Here is a 19894-nt window from a genome sequence, read left to right as displayed (position 1 = left end):
AAACTCGTTTCGTTTCAGTATTTGTGGCTGACCGAAATATCCGAAATATCCGAAATTTCGGTCGAAATATTGCATTTTTTCTGCATGGTTTCGATAGGTCATTTCGGTGGGTTTTAGGCCAAGTTCAGGCTTGAAACTTCATGGAAATCCTATTTTAGGCTATATACAGACATGTAAAGGCAGCGGAGTCTATTATGTGTGCCTTTGGAAAGGAGTGGATTCAGCTAGGTTTCTTCATCCTAAAAGTTGGTCTTCCCTCTGCCTTCCTAAATCTGAATGAGGTCTTGGTATTAGAAGGATAAAAGATGTCAACATTGCTGGTTCTCTTAAACTTATTTGGAAGCTCCTCACAAACAAAACCAGCATTTGGAATTCTTGGGTTTACGCAGGGCCCCTCCGCAGGGACTCCATTTGGTCTGTAAGCCTAGTGGCTGACTCCTCTTGGGTTTGGCGCAGAATTTTTCAAGTGAGACACATAGCTATTGAAGCCATCTCTTGCAGGATCGATGATGGCCTCTCTACCTCTCTTTGGTTGGACAAATGGCACCCTTTTGGTGTCCTCTCTTCAGTCATGAGTTCCCGTGACATCTACTCCTCCGGATTGGACAGATCTTCCTTGGTTGCTTCCATCATCAGCAGAGGCTCTTGGTTCCCCCTTATTTCTCCCTCCCTTGCTGACCTCTGGAGCTCCCTCCCCCGGTCACCGAGGTAGAGGCGACACCATTCTGTGGCTCCCTTCCTCATCTGGCAGATTCAGTTCTCATTGCGCTTGGAATTTGGTTAGACATAGAGGGACCCACTGTCATTGGCACAAAGTAGTCTGGTTCAAAGGGCATATCCCTCATCACAGTCTCACCTCTTGGAGCACCCTAGCCAATTGCCTCCCCACTCAGCCCTTCCTCATTCACCGCCACATACAGGTCCCACCCAACTGCTGTCTTTGTTGGAATGGGCTTGAGGATACAGATCACCTGTTCTTCTCTTGCCCCTTTGCTTCTTCCATTTGGACACGTGTCCTTCGTCATTGCTGGCCAGGTCGTAGAAGTCCCCACCTACTTAACCACATAGTTATCATGGCGTCGCCATGGTGTCCTGGCGCTGGAGGTCTGTGCATATCGACGTACGCCATGGCGTCCTGTCTCTCTTTCCCTCTTCGATTTCTTCTTCCTCCCTGTCTTACCTTCTTTGATTTCTTCTTCTTTAATTTTTTTGTTTCTTCCCCAACCTTAGACCCACTCCCTGCTTCCCTAAATCTCCTATTTTAGCCTTGGTTTAGTAACCTGCAACTAAGACATCCCCCAGATCTGATTTCAGATCTCACCATTCGGTTGCCAGTAGAATTTTGGGGCTATTTCTCGTTGGGATCAGCAGACCTTGGTGCTGCGATTTTGTTCCAGAAGTTGTAGGGAGAATCGTCTTCATAAGGAGTTTCCTCTACTAGAACTACTCCAGTTCACTGCCTCTGCCTCTCTTTCTATCGTGTTATTGCAAGGTTGAAGAGGACATTAAGTCTTTAAAATTGCAAGTAAGGACAACTTATATTATATTATTTATATAAAACCCCTTATATTCTCTATTTCTATGCTGTTTAACCCATTCAGTTTTCTCTTTAACTCCATTAAATTACAGTTCTGCCACTCCTTTACAACTTCAGATTAATTACAATTCTGCCATTGCCCTTATAAATCTTGATTTATCTACTAGTTTGCCATTCAACTTGGGATATAAATACAATTCTGCCATGGCTCTTATAAATCTTGAGTTATCTACTAGTTTGCCATTCAACTTTGGATTTAATTACAATTCTGCCATGGTCGACATGATCGCCATGGCAACGCCATGGCGGGTGATGTGTCTATATATCGATCAGACACCCCTCCACCGATTTGGATCGCCATGACGCCGTGACAACTATGCTTAACCGGGAATGGGTTTGGATTGATATGACGTTCGGAGGGAACTCGATTTATGATTCTGTTGGCATGCTTGCCTTTTGTGCCGCTATCTCCCACATTTGGATGGAGCGTAATCTCAGAAGATGGACATCAAACTCTCGCTCTCTTGGCAAGATTTGGAAAGACATCTCCTTTGATGTTTCTTCTAGAATTAGTTCCCTTCTCCTCACTGTGGTTAAGGATTCCCTAAGGAATAGGCTCATTGTTGTCTCCTGGGGCCTTCCTCTTTCCATTTTGCAGCCGAGCTAGCTCTTAGCTATGGCTTTTTGCCGTCGGGCTTGTATATTCCTTCTCTTTTCTTCGTAATTAAAATTATTATTCATCCCAAAAAAAAAAAAAAAAAACACAGGTAAATGTTCAAATTGCAAAAATAGTTACACAAAGTGATGTTTTGGATTTACACTATTAATTGGCAGTATACGGTCGAATCCTAATGTATAACTTAGTTAATTACACATACACATTGTTTAAGATTTTAAGTACTAGAGGACATAATAAATTAATAATTAATAAGCTATTTAAACAAGTAAATTCACTTGGAAACATAAAGTGAATGACTTATAACTTAAGTCATAATATTAAGTACAACAAGTTTATATCAACTTAACAAGATGATATCAATATCCCAAATTCCCAATACAAGTCCAAGTAGTCATCAAGTGACTTAAATGTTTACAAATATTCTAATAATAATTACTCCGCCGTCCAGGATCGACCCCACTCATAGTCTAATGGAGCCAATTTGCAATGTTCTCCGATTGTAGGACATATGAATGCCACATCATAGTCTGGGAGAAGAAACGAGTGTAGTCATCCACAGTGGCCATGTAAATTGCATCATCAACATGCTGAAGGTAACCTATCCTAGGATATGGGTCACCAAACTGTGAAGAACTACCCACTGATCCACTATGATATGATGCCTCTGGGAGCATGTACGGGTACGGCTGGTGGGTTGGGTAGGAGAAGATGTCATCCACAAAAGACGATCCACTACGTCCCTGTGAGTGGGAGTCGTACTCAAAAATGGGAATGGATGGAGAAGATATATGCTCCCCCCCTAAGTCAACTGCCCTTGGCCATAAGGATGTGAACGAGATGAACTGTACTCTGATTGTGCTGGAGATGGACTGCTATCTACCTGAAAAAATGGGGCACAGAAATGCCTACTCGATCTGCTGTCCTTGTTGCCAATACTCAATCCACCAACAAAGCCAGATAAGGTATCAATGTCCATAAGATCAGCCTACCTACTAGTACTAGGAGGACGGGAATGGCTACGACGCTTTCTCGAGTAGATCGAGGTAGCCGGTGGGGCCGGTATGGGGGCACGTGCACCGCGGGTTGTATTTTGTGTGGTATGATCAAACTATGTTTCTCTGGTGAATCGGACAAGTTCTTGCTGCTCTTCTACTGCATACCACTCTCGAATTCCCTCATATGCCTCACCACCACCACCACCACCATCACTACTGTCACCACCATCACCACCATCACCACCATCACCATCACATCCAGCACCACCATCATCATCACCTCCTTCACCACCATCATCATCATCTCTACGAGTCTGAGTCCCACCACCACCACCGGAGGACATGGATCAATCATCTTCCTCATCAACATTACCACCTGTAGGTTGGAACGGTATGGGTGACGTGTCCCATGCGTGTACCTCACCCTCTTCAACCATGAACTCATCCACATTAACATCTATATGTTCAGCTATCATGGGGTCCGGCCTACTTCCAGGCTGATCTAACACTAGCTCACCTGTATCCCTCACCCAATCCACAATAGGATCTTCATCATCTCACTCTACCTGGAAAATGTCGACGAGATCGATATTTTCGTTGATACCCTCTTGTCCCATGTGTATGTGTTGCATCTTCAGCCTCAAATTGTAATGCACATACACCAAGTCTGATAGACGTTCGGAATCCAATCTGTTTCTCCTCTTGGAGTGGATGAGAGAAAATGTACTCCAATTCCGTTCACAGCTAGGTGGAGAACATGTCTGGGAGAGGACCGTGGTTGCTTTCCTTAAATTCTCTGCCGAACCCCCATACAACACCCACCATTCAGCTGCATTACAACAAAAGAGGAGAACATGGGGAGCAAGGATGGTCATTGAACAACCTGTGTCAAAATAACCTATTTGGCCCGTTTCCTTCGCCTCTTTGCTCCAATCCCCCAATGGATCAACATGCTACAGGATCTCCCCGGTGATGATTTTTATGTCACGTACCTATTCCACCGTCTTGGGTGTCATCGCGGCTATCTCGTGCGTAACGAGTTTAGTCCCACATCGCTCCGTGGTGTTAGCCCTTTGGCCATATATTGGATCCTATACCTTCCCCTGTTAGACCGATTTTACGGGTGTGCTGGCGCGGTCCATATCTGGTATCAGAGCCAGGGCGGCCCGGGGGGGTGTCATCGCGGCTATCTCGTGCGTAACGAGTTTAGTTCCACATCGCTCCGTGGTATCAGCCCTTTGTCCATATATTGGATCCTATACCTTCCCCTGTTAGACCGGTTTTACGGGTGTGCTGGCGCGGTGTACCCCAACTATAATGTTTCCCTTCAAGATCCCAATCTTCCAGATGCCTGGCAATTTCTCGTTCAACTCACTGGTGCTCCTCAGAAAGAATCAGCCATAGCAGCGACTCTCCATTACCAGATCTGCTACAGACTTCAAAATCACGCCATACCTTAACACTGGTTTTTCGAGCAATGATTCGGCGTTATTTGTCCAGATCGGAGAAGATCGGATACCTACAGTTACTCATGTACCCCGTCAGATTAGTTGTGCTGAGCTGATCAAGCTGATCCCTGAGTCATGGATCACTGCTTATGAGTCTACTCATAATACTCCTGCTGCTACACCAATTACTGCCACAAACCCAATCTACAAAAATTTGGATGATGGTAGAACCATGGTGACTTACCCCCGGCCAGCTGATTTCTGCACGGCTGTTCCAATCTACCCTCAAGATCTCCCTGAGAGGTTACCTCATGTCCTTATTGAGGCTTTTGACAGCTCTGGTGCACCAATCTAGCAGTTCTCTGGACCAACTGGCCACACTTGGTTCGATGTCTGTAATTGCTCTGAGTGCAACCATTCAGACGATGAGATTGATCTTCCCCGACCAACAAAAGCCAAGAAGAAGAAGAAAGGTCCTGACCCTCTTTGGCAAAGGTATCAGGCTGGTTGTCCTAATGTCGGACCTCTAGGAGAAGATCGAGGCCGCTACCAATTTATTGTTAAGTACGGATCCAGCAAGCCCTGTTCCTTAGGGTGTTGTTCTCCAGTGCCTCCAGATCCACCTTTCCAGGCACCGGCTCCGCCTACATGCAAGCCAGATTTACCTCCTGCTCCGCCGCCATCTCCTCCGGCATCACCACCCCTTATGTTGTGGCAACAACAAGTGCAACCGCAGCCAATCCCCTGTTACATGGCCACAAGTTCCGAAGGCATCAGCAGAAATTTCCCTGCTACGACAGATTATGAAGATGCGGACAGACGTCGCCATCGGTGGAAAACAACTCCGCCGAATGTTGTTGACAACCTTGGACAGATGCCAGTCGATTCTTCTGTTGAAGCTCAGCTTAATTGGCAAGCAGAAAATGCCTTAGTCTAAAACCAATACTTGAAAAAATTGGTCTCTTACCAAGAGCACCATACCCTTGCACTTCAACAAAATGAAACTGATGTAAGATACCTCAAGACGAGGATCGAAGCCCTTTACCAGGAACTGATGCATATTGCCACCACAGTTAAGGACGTCGCTTATGCGTCTGCCCTTATCTCTGTTCGGGAAAAAGAAAAGAAGTAACTTGAAGATCAGTTGCGGTATGCCCAGGCACCAATACCCTCCCAACCACTAAGTCCACCCTCATATAGCTACCACTTTTTCGTTGAAGCTTTTTCTGCTCCTCATCCTTCCCCCGATGTTCCTCACACCTTTCCCATTGCAATGTTCAAAGAACTCCAGGAACAACAAAGAAACCTTGCTTCTCACAAGAGCAAAACCCCGAAACCAAAAAGGTTCTAGCCATCCCAGCCACCTATTGTTTCTCTGCCACCACCATATCTCCACCCCTCACTCACACCAACCTCACAGCCAACCTTTCAGATCATCCCTGGTCACACGACTCACACCCCACCCGGACCCCCGCCGTTTGTTCCATGGGTTCCCCCTTTGACCTCACCTCCTCCCAATCAACCTTCTACCTCCAAAACAGCCCTCGCCATTCTCCCCTCTGCTCACAACCCAAATACCTTGAGCACCTACCTTACCCAGCTTACCATGCAGGATTCCATCCCTGTCCTCACCCTCACCAAGGATCACTCCGATACCTTAAGCACTTGTCAATCCTATGATGAACCTCCTCCACCAATCTTTCAAACTAGGACCCACCCTCAGGAGACAAATCCTGGAGCTGCAAATTCAGGAGTCACTGAGCCTCTCGTTGATAGTGAAAGTGACCATGGATCAGTTCATGCACAGCAGTAACCACCACTGCCGCAACAGCCTCTTCCGGTAACTCACCCCTTTGCAAACCAAGATCCAAAGCAGCTATTCACTTTCGATGGCATCCCTTTTCACAAATGGCCTGATAAGATCTCCGAATTTCATGCCTGGTTGATGGCAAAACTGCTTCAAGAAGGGACTACAGATGCCAGTGTCATTACAAAGTTCCCTTCCCGAACTCATGGCACTCTTCGTGAGTGGTTTATGGCCCTTGGAGGATACAGGCAGCTTCAATGGTCTCAAGTCCCGATTGATGTTTTCATAGCCCAACTCTATAATGAAATGATCGGTCCAATTGAAAACAGCAGAATCAAGGCCAGAGAAGAATACTTCCAGATGAAGTGCTGCTCCTTCCAAAAGGCGGACCTTGCCAAACACTATACCAGGATGCTTGACAGATTCTACATCCTTGGTGGGCTTGATGATCCTAATATGAAGCAGGTGTTTCTTAACTCTTTCCCTGAACCATTAGGCAAAGATGCTTTGAAATCTCTGCAGCATCTAGGACTCCGACTTGACCAAGCTCCTATTGGTCGGCTTTATCAAGAGATATTGAATGCTCTCCAGAAATTATGTGATCAGCAACAGTTCTTCAAACAATGGGAGAACACTACCCATAAGATCACCGATGCTTGTGATACGTCCTATCTCAAGATTAAGTGCAAGGAGAATAACTGCACGTGTCCCTTAAAGAAGAAGTCTCATTTCTCCAAGTACAACACTCAATCTCATGATGCCAGCAAGCCGCACTCTAAGCGTAGACATTTCAAGAAACGTCAGCACCGTTCTTCTTCTCAGAAGTACAAGTATTTCAAGAGAAAGAAGTTCCGTGGCAAAACTTCTACCAGATGCTATGCTTGTGGAAAAACTGAACATTTTGCAAAGGATTGTCCTAATCAGAAGAAGAAGGCCAAGCTCATGCACATGTTGACTCAGTTCTCTATACAGGATGACAACGATGCGGACATAGAATCACTATATTCTATTGATTATGAGTTCTCTCCGGATCTGTTATTCGCTGTAGAGAACTGTGATGATGATTCCGACTCCCTTTCTGATACTGAGTCCGATGGATTTGACCCCATCTACCCAATCATCCCTAGAGATCCCTCAGTTCCTCCCCATTCTCACCCCCTTTCTACCCCTATGTTAGCCGTTACCAAAACCCCACTTCCTCAGGCTCCCCTGTATATCTCAGCCACTACTTGGGATCGCCCAGTCAAGGTAATAGGTTATTTTGACACAGGTTGTTCAATGACCATCCTTGCTCCCCATGTTCTCCCCTCGTACTATTGGAAACCCCATAAGTAGTATTTCACTGCTGCTGACGGAAAGACCTTCTCGATTGACCTTATCTCCAAAGGCCCCGTCTGTTTCAAGATTTTTCCAACCCTTACCCTCTGCCATACAGTGTTAGGCTCCTCTCTCCCTGGTCGTGATGCTCTTAATGGATTCGACCTCCTTTGTCGTCTCCCCCACCTTCGATGGAGTGTCCATGGTCTTAGCCATAAGCAACACTTTCTCCCCTGGACAAATGTTAGCAATCTTTTACTAACAGCTCCTCTTGCAGATATTAAGCAGCAGTTGCTCTCTCAGTGCAGTGCAAACTATCATACTGAGTTCCTCACAAAGTGTGACCATCCATTATGGCAGAACCCACAGTTCTTCATTCGTCTTCCTTTCAAGAAAAATGAAGATGCAAATCCCACCAAGGCAAGTCATTTAGGAATGAAGCCAGATCATCTCACATTGGCTCGCCAAGATATTGAATTGAGTAATGACTAATGAGTACTAGCATCACCGTGTGTCCGGCCTTGCACTGTAGCATCGGTTCCAAAACTCCCCAATGCATCCCTAAAAGTCTTCATCTATATTCATTTGGAAAATATTTAAAATTAGTAATGACTTATTACTATTTAGTATTTATAGAGGTAATTCCAAATGAATTAATACTTAGCTCTGTGTTGCGTGTAGATTGTAATTTACTGTTTGGCTCCAAATTGGCAACTGGTTGCTTTACTGCTTTAATAAGATTACTATTCAACCCAAGTCTATGATTGTATTGGTACTTGGGGTTCAAATAGTATGCTGAAAAATTGACATTACATATTGTCAATGCCTTAATAGTTAGTAATATATCTTTCAAATTAACTTAAAAAGATGTAATTGCATAAAAAAAAAAAACTTACCAGCCTTATGCAGTGGATGCATAAGTTGATTTTCCCACCGCTCCTTGATAATTTTGAGAAAGTGTTTGCTACCTCGTGGATTTGTATTGTAAACACCTTCATTCATCAAGTCTATAGCAATATATAGATGTGGGATAGTTGGTCCCTTGAGAGCAGAATCAACTATATGCAAAACCTTGACTGCTGGGACCAAAATTTGTACCACTTTATGCAGCTTTGACCAAAAGTCATCTGATGCAATGGTAGCCTGTGCTTCCCTACCACCTTGGGTATTGGACCCATTCCATTCAAATCAGTCTTCAGAAGCAAACATAGATTTAAGTCCAGACTTCTTGGTCTCAATACTCTTTTTTTTTTTTGGTGAAAATTGATCTCAATACTCTTGAGTACAATGTAGTTGGTGGCGAATCTAGTTATGCCCAGCCTCACTAAGTCACCCCCACACTTCTCCCTCAAGAGCTTTAATGCAAACCCATGATTGTAGACAAAATTGGTCATTTGTCTTGCCTTTTCCACAACATGTTGTACGAATTTGATCTTTCCCATATCCTTTAACATGAGGCCTATACAATGGGCAACACAAGGAGTCCAAAACAGTCGATACTGTTATTTATCAACTTCCCGTCGGCCTTCTTGTAGTTGCTTCTGTTGTCCGTTAAAATCTGGAGAACGTTCTCCACTCCTACATCATCTATCACGTCCTTCAATAGATTGTAAATATACTTTGCATCTTTTTTCTCCTTGGATGCATCCATGGACTTGAGAAAGGCTGTCCTCCCATCACAATACATCATAAAGTTGATGATGGACTTTCTTGTAAGACCAGTCCAACCATCACACATGATAGTCACCCCATAGCTCTCCCACATCCCCCTCATTTCATCAATATATTCTTGAAGCTCTCTCTTCTGTTGGGGCAAATAAACATTCATGATCTCATATGAGGTGGCCCCTTATACTTAGGGCCAACCTCAGCAATGGCATGTATCATAGTCTGATAAAAGGGGCATTGTGCAGTGTTTGCTGGGATGGTATTGTATAACATCCACTTAGCTATAGATTCCTTCACCATCCCCTTTAGATTTTTCCATGCTCCCTTGATTTTTGGTCGCTTGCTGCCTTTCTTTCTATAAACATCAGGTGCTTGTTGGAGTGGGGCTCAATTCGTGGTGGTACTACTGGAGGTGGTGGAGGCGGAGCTGCCCTCGTACTTTGTGATCTCCTAAAGGGATTAGGCAACCCAGGCTGCCTACCACCTGCATAGTTGTGATGGCGTCGCCATGGCATCCTGGCGCTGGAGGTCTGTGCATATCGACTTATGCCATGACGTCCTGTCTCTCTTTCCCTCTTCGATTTCTTCTTCCTGCCTCTCTTTCCCTCTTCGATTTCTTCTTCTTTAATTTTTTGTTTCTTCCCCAACCTTAGACTCACTCCTTGCTTCCCTAAATCTCCTATTTTAGCCTTGGTTTAGTAACCTGCAACTAAAACATCCGCCAGATCTGATTTCAGATCTCACCATTCGGTTACTAGTAGAATTTTGGGGCTATTTCTCTTGGGGATCGGCAGACGTTGGTGCTGCGATTTTGTTCTAGAAATTGCAGGGAGAATCGTCTTCATAAGAAGGAGTTTCCTCTGCTGGAACTACTCCAGTTCACCGCCTCTCTGCCTCTCTTTCTATCGTGTTATTGCAAGGTTGAAGAAGACATTAAGTCTTTAAAATTGCAAGTAAGGACAACTTATATTATTTATATAAAACCCCTTATATTCTCTATTGCTATTCTGTTTAGCCCATTCAGGTTTCTCTTTAACTCCATTAAATCACAGTTCTGCCACTCCTTTACAACTTCAGAATAATTACAATTCTGCCATTGCTCTTATAAATCTTGATTTATCTACTAGTTTGCCATTCAACTTTGCCATTCAACTTTGGATTTAATTACAATTCTGCCATTGCTCTTATAAATCTTGATTTATCTACTAGGTTTCCATTCAACTTTGGATTTAATTACAATTCTGCCATGGTCGACATGATCGCATGGCGGGCGACGTGTCGATATATCGATCAGACACCCCTCCACCGACTTGGATCACCATGACGCCGTGACAACTATGACCACCTTGGGCTTCTTGGAGGATGAGAGATTATCAGAGAAAGGTCGGTCACATGGCGTAGATGAGTCATGTGACCCGCACCCACCGAGAGTTCCGGTTTTGAGCTCCGTTTATCCTATAAAAAATGAGGGGAGGGATAAAAAAATGACCATAATATTCTTCATGTTAGAGATGCAGTGGGACGAGTTCATGTACTTCTCCATCAACAAGGAAGCTCTGACTGGTAGTTGAACAAGATAAAAGTTCTCTGCAACTAAGAACAATCTCGAGAGGGGAGGTGGAAAGGAGAAAAAAAATTCATAAATTGACGGATCATGATTCTTGAATCGATTTCCCTTTTACTCAATTGCTATTAGCTATCAAAATTTTTGGAACCCCAAGATATGCTTGAGAACAAGATTCAGAATGAATGGTACTAATAAATTACTGCTATACGGGCGGAATGATCGATAAAAGGGAAGCTTTTTTATGAAACACAGAAGCTCTCTCTGCCTGCCTCTGGGTCCCCTGAAATAGCTGTGAAAGTTGGAATCTTGTAGTACTTGAAAAGAGTCCTCAGAAAGAGCTTCGTCGTCTTCTCCTGATAGTTCAAAACTCCTTCATATACTACTACTGCTGAGTGCTGAGAAGAATATACTGTTTTTTTTTATATATGGAGAATTCGTCATAAAAGGTGGGCATGAATTTAATTAAATTTCAGAAGTAGTGGTTGGATTTGATCTGGAAATTACTTAACACGAACCATAACGATTGAGTCATCATATGTGGTTTCCCTTCTTTTATTTTGCTCTTAGATTTTCTTCTTTACTTGATAATCCAATAATAAACTCATTGTTATGATAAGAAAAGCTTAAAGGCTATAACATGCAAGATTAGGGGAACTCTTTTTGCAGCATTCCCTACAAAACCTGCAACTCATCTTTGGGATTTGGAGAAGATGAGTTGCAAGTTTTTTTTTTTTTTTTTCCTTAGAAGGGCATTTTTGGTAGTTCATCCCATGCTTTTAACGTTGTTAGTCTTAGACTAACAGAATTTTTCAAAACTGAGGGATGTTTTCATAATTACGTCAAGCCTCAGGGGTGGTACGTGAAAAAAACCCAATAAATATTGGCCTAGCACAACAAAACCGAAATGATATGCAATGGGCAGCACTTAAAATACATGTTGAATTTACTTTCATATTTCTCATTAATTTTCAAACAAACCTCATATTTTTTCCTATTTTTTTTTCCTATTTTTTGAATTTTTTTATTAATTTTCATAATTTTTGAAAATTAAAACAATTAATTAATGGAAGAAAAATATTTTCGACACCGTGAGGCCGTAGATCGGCCAATGGGGTCTAACATATATTTAATTGATCACCATACAATGTACATAACCCCTATTTTTTTTAGAGTTTTGTTGTAGGAAAATCAAAATTTTGAAGTAGAAAAAAAAAATAAAATATATGTACAGAAAAAAATTTCGACACCGTGAGGTTGTAGATCGGTCTCCAGTGTCTGACATATATTAATTTCATCACAAACAAACATGTATTGATCATGCATTTTAAAAAAAAACAATTTTAGAGAAAATGGTTTTACCTGAAATAGTGGAAAGGCTTTACAGATGTGTTAAGAAGGTGCTTCCGGCATAGATGCGGCGAGAAGATTCGAAGAACAAACCCAAAATCACCAACAATGAGTGAAAAATGAGCAAGTTGCCCAAAAAACTCGAAAAATACTACTCTTGTGAGCTCTCGGTCGAAATTCCGAGAGTCACGAGACGGTGTATAAGGCCTGATTTGGTATGATTTCTATTTCAATTTCAGGGGGTGATTTTTATTCTTAAAATTGTTTGGTTTGATTTTTGCACCTTATTTCAATGAAATAGAAATCAAGTGGAATAGAAATTCTGAAATAGCTGAGGAGCTGTTTCAGAATTTCTATTTCATTTGATTTAGCACTCTTGCTCTTGAATGAACACATGGTTAATTTCATGTTAAAAATAAAACACCACCTTTCTCCTAATGGTCTCACCACCACCACCCCACTCCCACCATTGCTACCACCACCACCACTACTACCCCGCTACCACCACCACTACCACGACTACTACCCGGCTACCACCACCACCACCACCACTACCCTACCATCACCACCACCGCCACCACTGCTGCTGCCACCGCTACCGCCACCACTACCACCTCCACCTACACCTCTACCGCCACCGCCACCGCCACCATCACCACCATTGCCATTGCCATTGCCACCACCACAACCGCCGCCACTACTTCCACAACCACCACCACCACCGCCACCGCTACCCCTTCACCACCGCCACTACTTCCATGTCACCATTACCCTGCCACCACCGTCACCACCACCACCGCCACTACCCCGCTGCCACCACCACCATCCTTCCCAAAGAAATATAGAGAATCTATTCTCAGAATTTAAAGTATCAAATGGATTTTTTTTATTCTTGAAATATTTCATATTGATACAACCAAAACAATATCAATTTTTTGACAAAAAATCTATTTGTTGACTATTTCAAGAAATCAATCCAAAATTGAAATAGAAATCATACCAAATCAGGCCTAAATAGAAGAGAATTTTTGTAACTGAAGCTCGATATCTCGCGAGATGGTACATTGGCTCGAAATTTCGCGAGATGATTGAAATATCGATCGAAGCATTGTATTTTTTCGTATTGAAGTGGCATTTCGTTTCGGACAGGGCGAGATACTCGAAATTCTCGAGATAACCGAAATTTCACGAGTTTTTGTACATTGAATATAAACCTTTACAACCTGGGCCCATAACAAATAGTTGGAACTTCCTTTTAATTTGATTGATGTAATTGTAACATTCACTTAGTCAGATTGGGAGATAACAGCAGAATTGGTTTTATTCTTTCCCATAGCACCAACAGCAGACAGTCAGCCACAAAGCAACATGAAAAACAGAGCAGCCTGTACCCAACGATGGGGCAGCAACACAGGAAAAAAAAATAGAACCAAGCAAGGGAAAGATTTCCAGGAAAAACCACTAGGGTTTAGAACAGCTTGAACAGCTTCACGATAAAAAGAAAACACCAGGTTTCAGTTGCAGTAGAAAAACAGATCCATAAACAGCAGGGAAAATAAACAGTAGATTATCTTCTAACTTGGAACCAGAATATCAGCCAATACTGGAGGAAGAGAGCAAGCAAACTCTCAAAAAATTACCAGAAACCCTTACCGATTTCAGAAAGAAGAAGGAAACCAGAGGCAGTCTTCAAGTAACTAGTCGGCCATCACCAGGCAACCACAAACAATAGCAGAAGGAGGTCTTCAACCCACCAGCAATCGAAGCAGAGCATCAAAACCATTGAATTCTGGAGAACAGAGGGATTGAACTTCTGGAAATTCCAAAAAAATTCTTATCGGCTTCAAAAAATGAAGGAGTAGTTCATCCTCCAATCGAGTCCTCAAGAGAGGGTCTTCATCTTACCAAAAACGAGTACTGCATTCATATACTTGGAGTCTTCAATCCATTAACCACAAGAAACAGCAGCAGGAGGCTGCTCACCAAAACGAAACTGAAAAATGAAAGGGAATTCAGCAGAAGAAAAGGAGAAGGAGCCTTCGGCTGATTAGTATAGCTCTGATACCATGTTACAAAGGTGTATTAACTAATCAGCAGAAGAGAAGAGAAGAGCAGAAGAAGAAGAGAGAAGAAGAAGGAGAGCACACTGCCGAGAGGAACTTAGCAGCCTGCGATAGGAAAATTGAGTTCCTATCGCAGGTCGGGGGTTCTATTAATATTAAAAACTGAAATTACAGTTAGAGTAGGAAAGGGACTTGGGGGTTTATATGAAAATACCCTTAAGTCCTCTTACCTATTACAAATTAATAAATAAAGACATGAACGAATAAAATTACATAAAACCCCAAAACCCAAAATAATAAGACTAAACTACTCCTAATTCTCAACTATAAGATCTTATTCCTTTCTGGATTTGCGATTATATATTTGTGAAGGATATAGTCTTCCCCATGAACATGCCATGTGACCAATTTTTTCAGAATTTTTGTACCTTCCATTTGGGGAGGGGGGGGGGGGGGGGGGCGTGTGTGCTAGACATTGATCTACCTTCATATCCAAAGAATTTGTAAAACTTACTGTCATGAGTTTTGAAATTTCTATTTAAAAGAAGAAGAGAGATTATAATCTGGAGTCACTTGTATCTTATGATCTAGGAATTTCATGTCTATAATTATGAAATTTATTTGTTTCTTTTTTTTTTGCTGTTACAATTGGTTATAAATAATATTTCTCTCTCATGGGTGGAAAATGACTTCCTTCCAGCTGTTAAATAATTTGAGAAATGTTTAAATAATATAATAGAGCTTGATTGGAACTATGTGCTTCTGTTCTGTATAGACAACAAGAAGAAGAAGGTAGAAGTGACATAGATGAAGAAGAGGATGATGACTCTGGATCTCCTAGTGCATCTGGAGAAGAGGATAATAGCGAGAAAGGTAAAGAAGACTTTGTTTGGCTATTCTAGATTATGTTTGACCTTTGATCATTCTAATGTTCCACCTTTATTTCATTTTTGTTTTAAAAGCCTTTTAATTACGGAACCATTTTACTTAATAAAATTATCCTAAACTCATTTAATAATTTGTATGGACTTTATATATTTGCTATTTTTTTGATAAGCAACAAAAAATAATTCATTATTAAAATAAAAGACATATAGTGAAGAAGGTGAAACGGGGAAACCACCTAAAATTTAAAAATATAAACCAAAGATGCATAAAATTAAAATGTCCCAGATCAAGTCAGCTTTATTCTTGATCCTTGGTAAATTTTTTTTATATCTATTGTTTTATGAATGTATGATTAGTGCTGCTCAGCCAATTATTGGCATGGAGCACCTGTGATGTTGGGTCTGAACTGTAGTTTGAGAACTAGAAATGGAGATTTGTTTCAAACTCCTAAACTTTTTAGTAGGCATGTCATCTTGATGGCTCGTTGATGCAGGATCTTTAGTAAAACAGAACGGTTAATTCTAGGCTTTAAAATTGAAGAACAGTGTGAAAACTAAGAACAAGTACATCTCAAGGTGATTGGAGTTTGTTTGATTTGTGGAAGAGAGGTTCAGAATTGAAGAATACAGGGATTGGGATTCTGTTAGCCCACGTGGGTAACTACTAACCAGTATTGCTTCAATCCCTCAAAGTAGGTTGATGATCCAACGGCTGAATTCTAAGTTATTAACAAGGAATGAAAATAGAAAGTAATGTTCTAGAATTAGAAACAGTAATATAGCTTCAAATCCCAATGGCAGAACATCATCAAATCTGGAATAATTTTCCCGCTAATCATGTAGAGCATGATATATGAAAATTAACCTCATCCAATGGACAGATTCCCTGATTCAACCAGTTGCAGAAAATTAGTAACAAATGCTAGAATTTAGTAACTACCTGTATCTTCCTATCCACAAGTTAGATCAGGTTACAACTAAAGTCCATGGCTGTATAGGAATACCTCTTAAACATTTCAAAAAATCGCACTACAAATCCACGGCCAGATTTTGAGATACCAATTACTCAGTGTTGCAGCCCAATAATGGTAGAAAACAGAAACCACAGGCTTGAACAAGTAATGACTGGTCTGGATTTAACTGATGGTCGACTTTGTGTATACTAGCCATAGTTCCAAGTTTTGGTTTTGAGCCTAGTTTCGACCAGACTTGAAACAGAAATATTTCACGAAACCACGAAATTTCGATTGAATCCTGGAGGGTTTCGGTGGTTGGTTTCAAGTGAGGATCTCGAGGCCCAAATGGCCAAATTAGTCCCGAAATTTCTAGTAAACCCTATTTTAGGCAGCTCGCCCAGAGTTTGACCTTCTCCGGTTCTGGAAGCAGCTATCTACTCCCTCCCCCCAATGAAGCCAAAAAACATAGTGGAACCCTTAGATTTAAAAAAAAAGGAACCCAAAATGGTAGTTTGACTTTGGACCCTAGTTTGGTAGTATACTTTGTACGTTGCTATATACATTCTCTTAGATGGCCTATTTCACACTAAATTTAGGATTAGAACACACGTAAATAGATCGGGCTCTGTGAAGTCATAGATTGGGTTATAGTGTGTAAGATATAAAAAGTGAAGGCCAACCACCAAATATTACCCTTTTTTTTTGTATCTTGCTCAAATTTTCCAACAATGCAGCAAATCGTCGCTTCTGAGCAAAAACTAAGTTTTCCCAACCCTTTCTTTCGAAACCAGCGAAGCGAACAAAATATGTCGAAATTTCGACCCATTTTGTTCGAAACCTGATGTTTGTTACTTAAGAAATGTATCGTTTCGGTCGAAACTATAACGAAACGAATCATTTCGTTGGCAAAAATTCGACCGAAAAGCTGCAAAACTTACATATTGTTTAAGGTTCCATTCGATATTTGTCAAAACCAAAATATTTCACTAAATTTTGGCAAAATCTTGAACTGGTACCAGCAATTAGATGCCTTAGTGGGTAATGTAGAAGGGGTTCAATCAAGAACCACTCTACAGTAGGATCGATGATAGGTTGCAGCAGAACATCAAATTAGAAACAAAATCAGAATTAGTAACTTAGTAAATAAGACCCAAACCAGCCATTGGAAAGGGATCAAACTCAGGTCGATTGGTGCTTGTATGAAGTAGAAGCACTGCTGAAAGTCAAAGTCGACCTCGAACCAGGGAAACCAGCGGGTCATTGATTGCAGCAGGATTGATACAATGAAAGGTACAGTAGCAGGGTTCAAGACTGAGGTCTAGTGGGCTCCTTAGGGGCCTGAAGCAGTCCTCCAAGTATCACTCTGATTGGGAGGAAGAGTCCTGAGATCAAGACCTTCGAATCAGCAGCAGTGAATAAGGAACTGATGAAGCCGCAAGTGTGGAAAGTGGTCTTCTTTGCCTCTAGACAGCAACAGCAGATTCAATTGTTTAGGATGCTTTCTAGTTCTTCACAGATGTAGTAGCAGGTAGCAGCACTTGATTGCAGACGCACAACAGCAGGAATAGTAGGGACTTGAATAAGAGAAGAAGTAGAAGATAGGAGAAGGGGAAAGGATAAGGAGATTCGGCTCTCTCAGCCCTGTGATTTTGGCTCTCTTCTTCATGCTTCGATCTACATCCGTGGGACATTGAACAATAGCAACAATCATTCATTGAAACTGTGTATCGATGCAGAAATAAAAAAAAGAAGACTGAAGAGAGAAAAGGGGATGTAGAAAAGGGATGTGACCAAAGCCTTTCACCTATGGCCTAGGTCAGTTTCTCACTAATTAATGGGAATGGGGTATCTCACCACACAACTGCATTTAACAGCAAACAAAGGCAAAAACCAATACTCTTTCATTATTAAAATCATTGGGCGAAATTAAAAAAATAATGCCGTATCCACTATCCAGTGCACAAGGCTCCTGCCACTGCAGGATCTGGGGAGGGTCATATTGTACGTAGCGTTGCCCTACTTTTGCGAAGAGGCTGTTTCCACAATCGTTGGGCATTCATTATTAAAATCATTGGGCATTCGAAATTAAAAAAATAAGGGCGTATCCAGTGCACAAGGCTCCTGCCACTGCGGGATCTGGGGAGGGTCTTATTGTACGTAGCCTTGCCCTTGCTGTCGCAAAGAGGCTGTTTCCAGAATCGAACCTGTAACCACTTGGTCACAATGGAGCAACCTTTACCGTTGTACCAAGGACTGCCCTGTGGGCATTCAAAAGTAAGTAAGGCTTAATTTCGAATGGTCCATTATAGTAGTGAACTCAAAAATACGAAGCCCATGGCCTATATAAACCATTGGGCATTTGAAATTAAGACTTAACCCAATTAAGTGAACCAAATCCAAAACAACAGGCTCATCCTCTCTTCCTGCTGAAATTCTGCGTCATACTCTTTTGCCACGAATCAAGGCCTTGAGCTGCTCAACAGATTCATCAAGGTTATTCTTGATAGTATACACCCAATGACGATCACTCAAGGTTCATTTCTTACGAGAGACTGGAGCATCCATTTTCACATCTATACAATGCTTCGTGATGGGTTTTTGGGACAGAATATGCATACAATGACAAGGCAAAACTATGTAGGGACGATGGAAGATGGGTCAAAACAAAGTTATCATTAGGGTAAGCAACCATAAACCATTAAGTGCACAAATGAGTATCTTTGTATGGAGCAACCAGAAAGTCAGTAGGTGCAGGGGAATAACTAGGAACTCCAGCCAAATAATTGGACTGAGCAGAGGGCAATGGAGAAGGAGATTCAACTGCAGGTGAAGATGATTTAGGACCTCACTGGTAAACTTGAAGTGGTGTCAAATCTTGGGTTGGGAATGTATATGTATATATTGATATGAAAACAAGAAGTTACAATTAGGGACCGGGTCCACAACTAAAGCATATGACTTAAGTGTAATTCACACTTAAGGACAGAAATAAGAAAGAAAATTACAAGTATACCCCTATAGAACCGACACACAACTTCATTAATTATTATATTTCTGACATTCAATTTTTAAATATCTTTTGATCAGTTTCTTTCTGATTGCTGTAGGTCTATTGTTTTGCTTCAAATATTTTTCAACTTCAACTTTTGTTTCTTCTTAGGATCTGATACTGAATCTGACTTGAGTCATGCTGAGGGAACTGACCTCATGGATCAGAATGAAGAAACTGACACAGAATATGAAGATGAAGTCTCCGACATGGATCAAGAGCACGATGTGGGAATCAATGGGCAAACTAATAATGCACCAGAAAGTGTGAGGTTGGTTCATATTATTTCCAGTGATTTTTGCTTACTTATGTGCACATATGTTTCTTAATGCCGTGATATTTCAGTTGTTGATATTAATGCTTACTTTCTAGCATCCTCAAAATCAAGCTAAATGAGCCAGTTCAGGTGTGTAGAGGCAAGTTTTGAAGTATTGGTATCGGGTATCAATGTATCGTGTTAGAGGGGTTGTTTGAAGAGACGTATCGTATCGGAGAGATGCAAGATATGTGTGGAAATGGTCAAGAAAAGCATGGAAAAATGCTTGGGATACATGCAAAATACAGCTTTGAAGCA

At 41.7% G+C, this 19894-nt stretch overlaps 1 protein-coding gene across 1 annotated transcript in view; it reads left to right on the top strand.

Annotated features, from left to right (window-relative positions):
* The window catches only part of LOC122662184 (U3 small nucleolar RNA-associated protein 25), a 90710-nt gene that overhangs the window by 10673 nt on the left and 60143 nt on the right, over nucleotides 1-19894 (top strand). Inside the window, exons 4-5 of the mRNA XM_043857754.1 lie at nucleotides 15204-15301; nucleotides 19432-19591. Of these exons, the coding sequence (XP_043713689.1) occupies nucleotides 15204-15301; nucleotides 19432-19591 (258 nt within the window). The remainder of the gene's footprint in view (nucleotides 1-15203; nucleotides 15302-19431; nucleotides 19592-19894) is intronic.

The sequence above is a fragment of the Telopea speciosissima genome, chromosome 5 (genome assembly GCF_018873765.1).
Source record: "Telopea speciosissima isolate NSW1024214 ecotype Mountain lineage chromosome 5, Tspe_v1, whole genome shotgun sequence".
Lineage (NCBI taxonomy): Eukaryota > Viridiplantae > Streptophyta > Magnoliopsida > Proteales > Proteaceae > Telopea > Telopea speciosissima.
The sequence above is the reverse complement of the archived record's forward strand: the minus strand, read 5'-3'. Positions and strand labels throughout refer to the sequence as shown.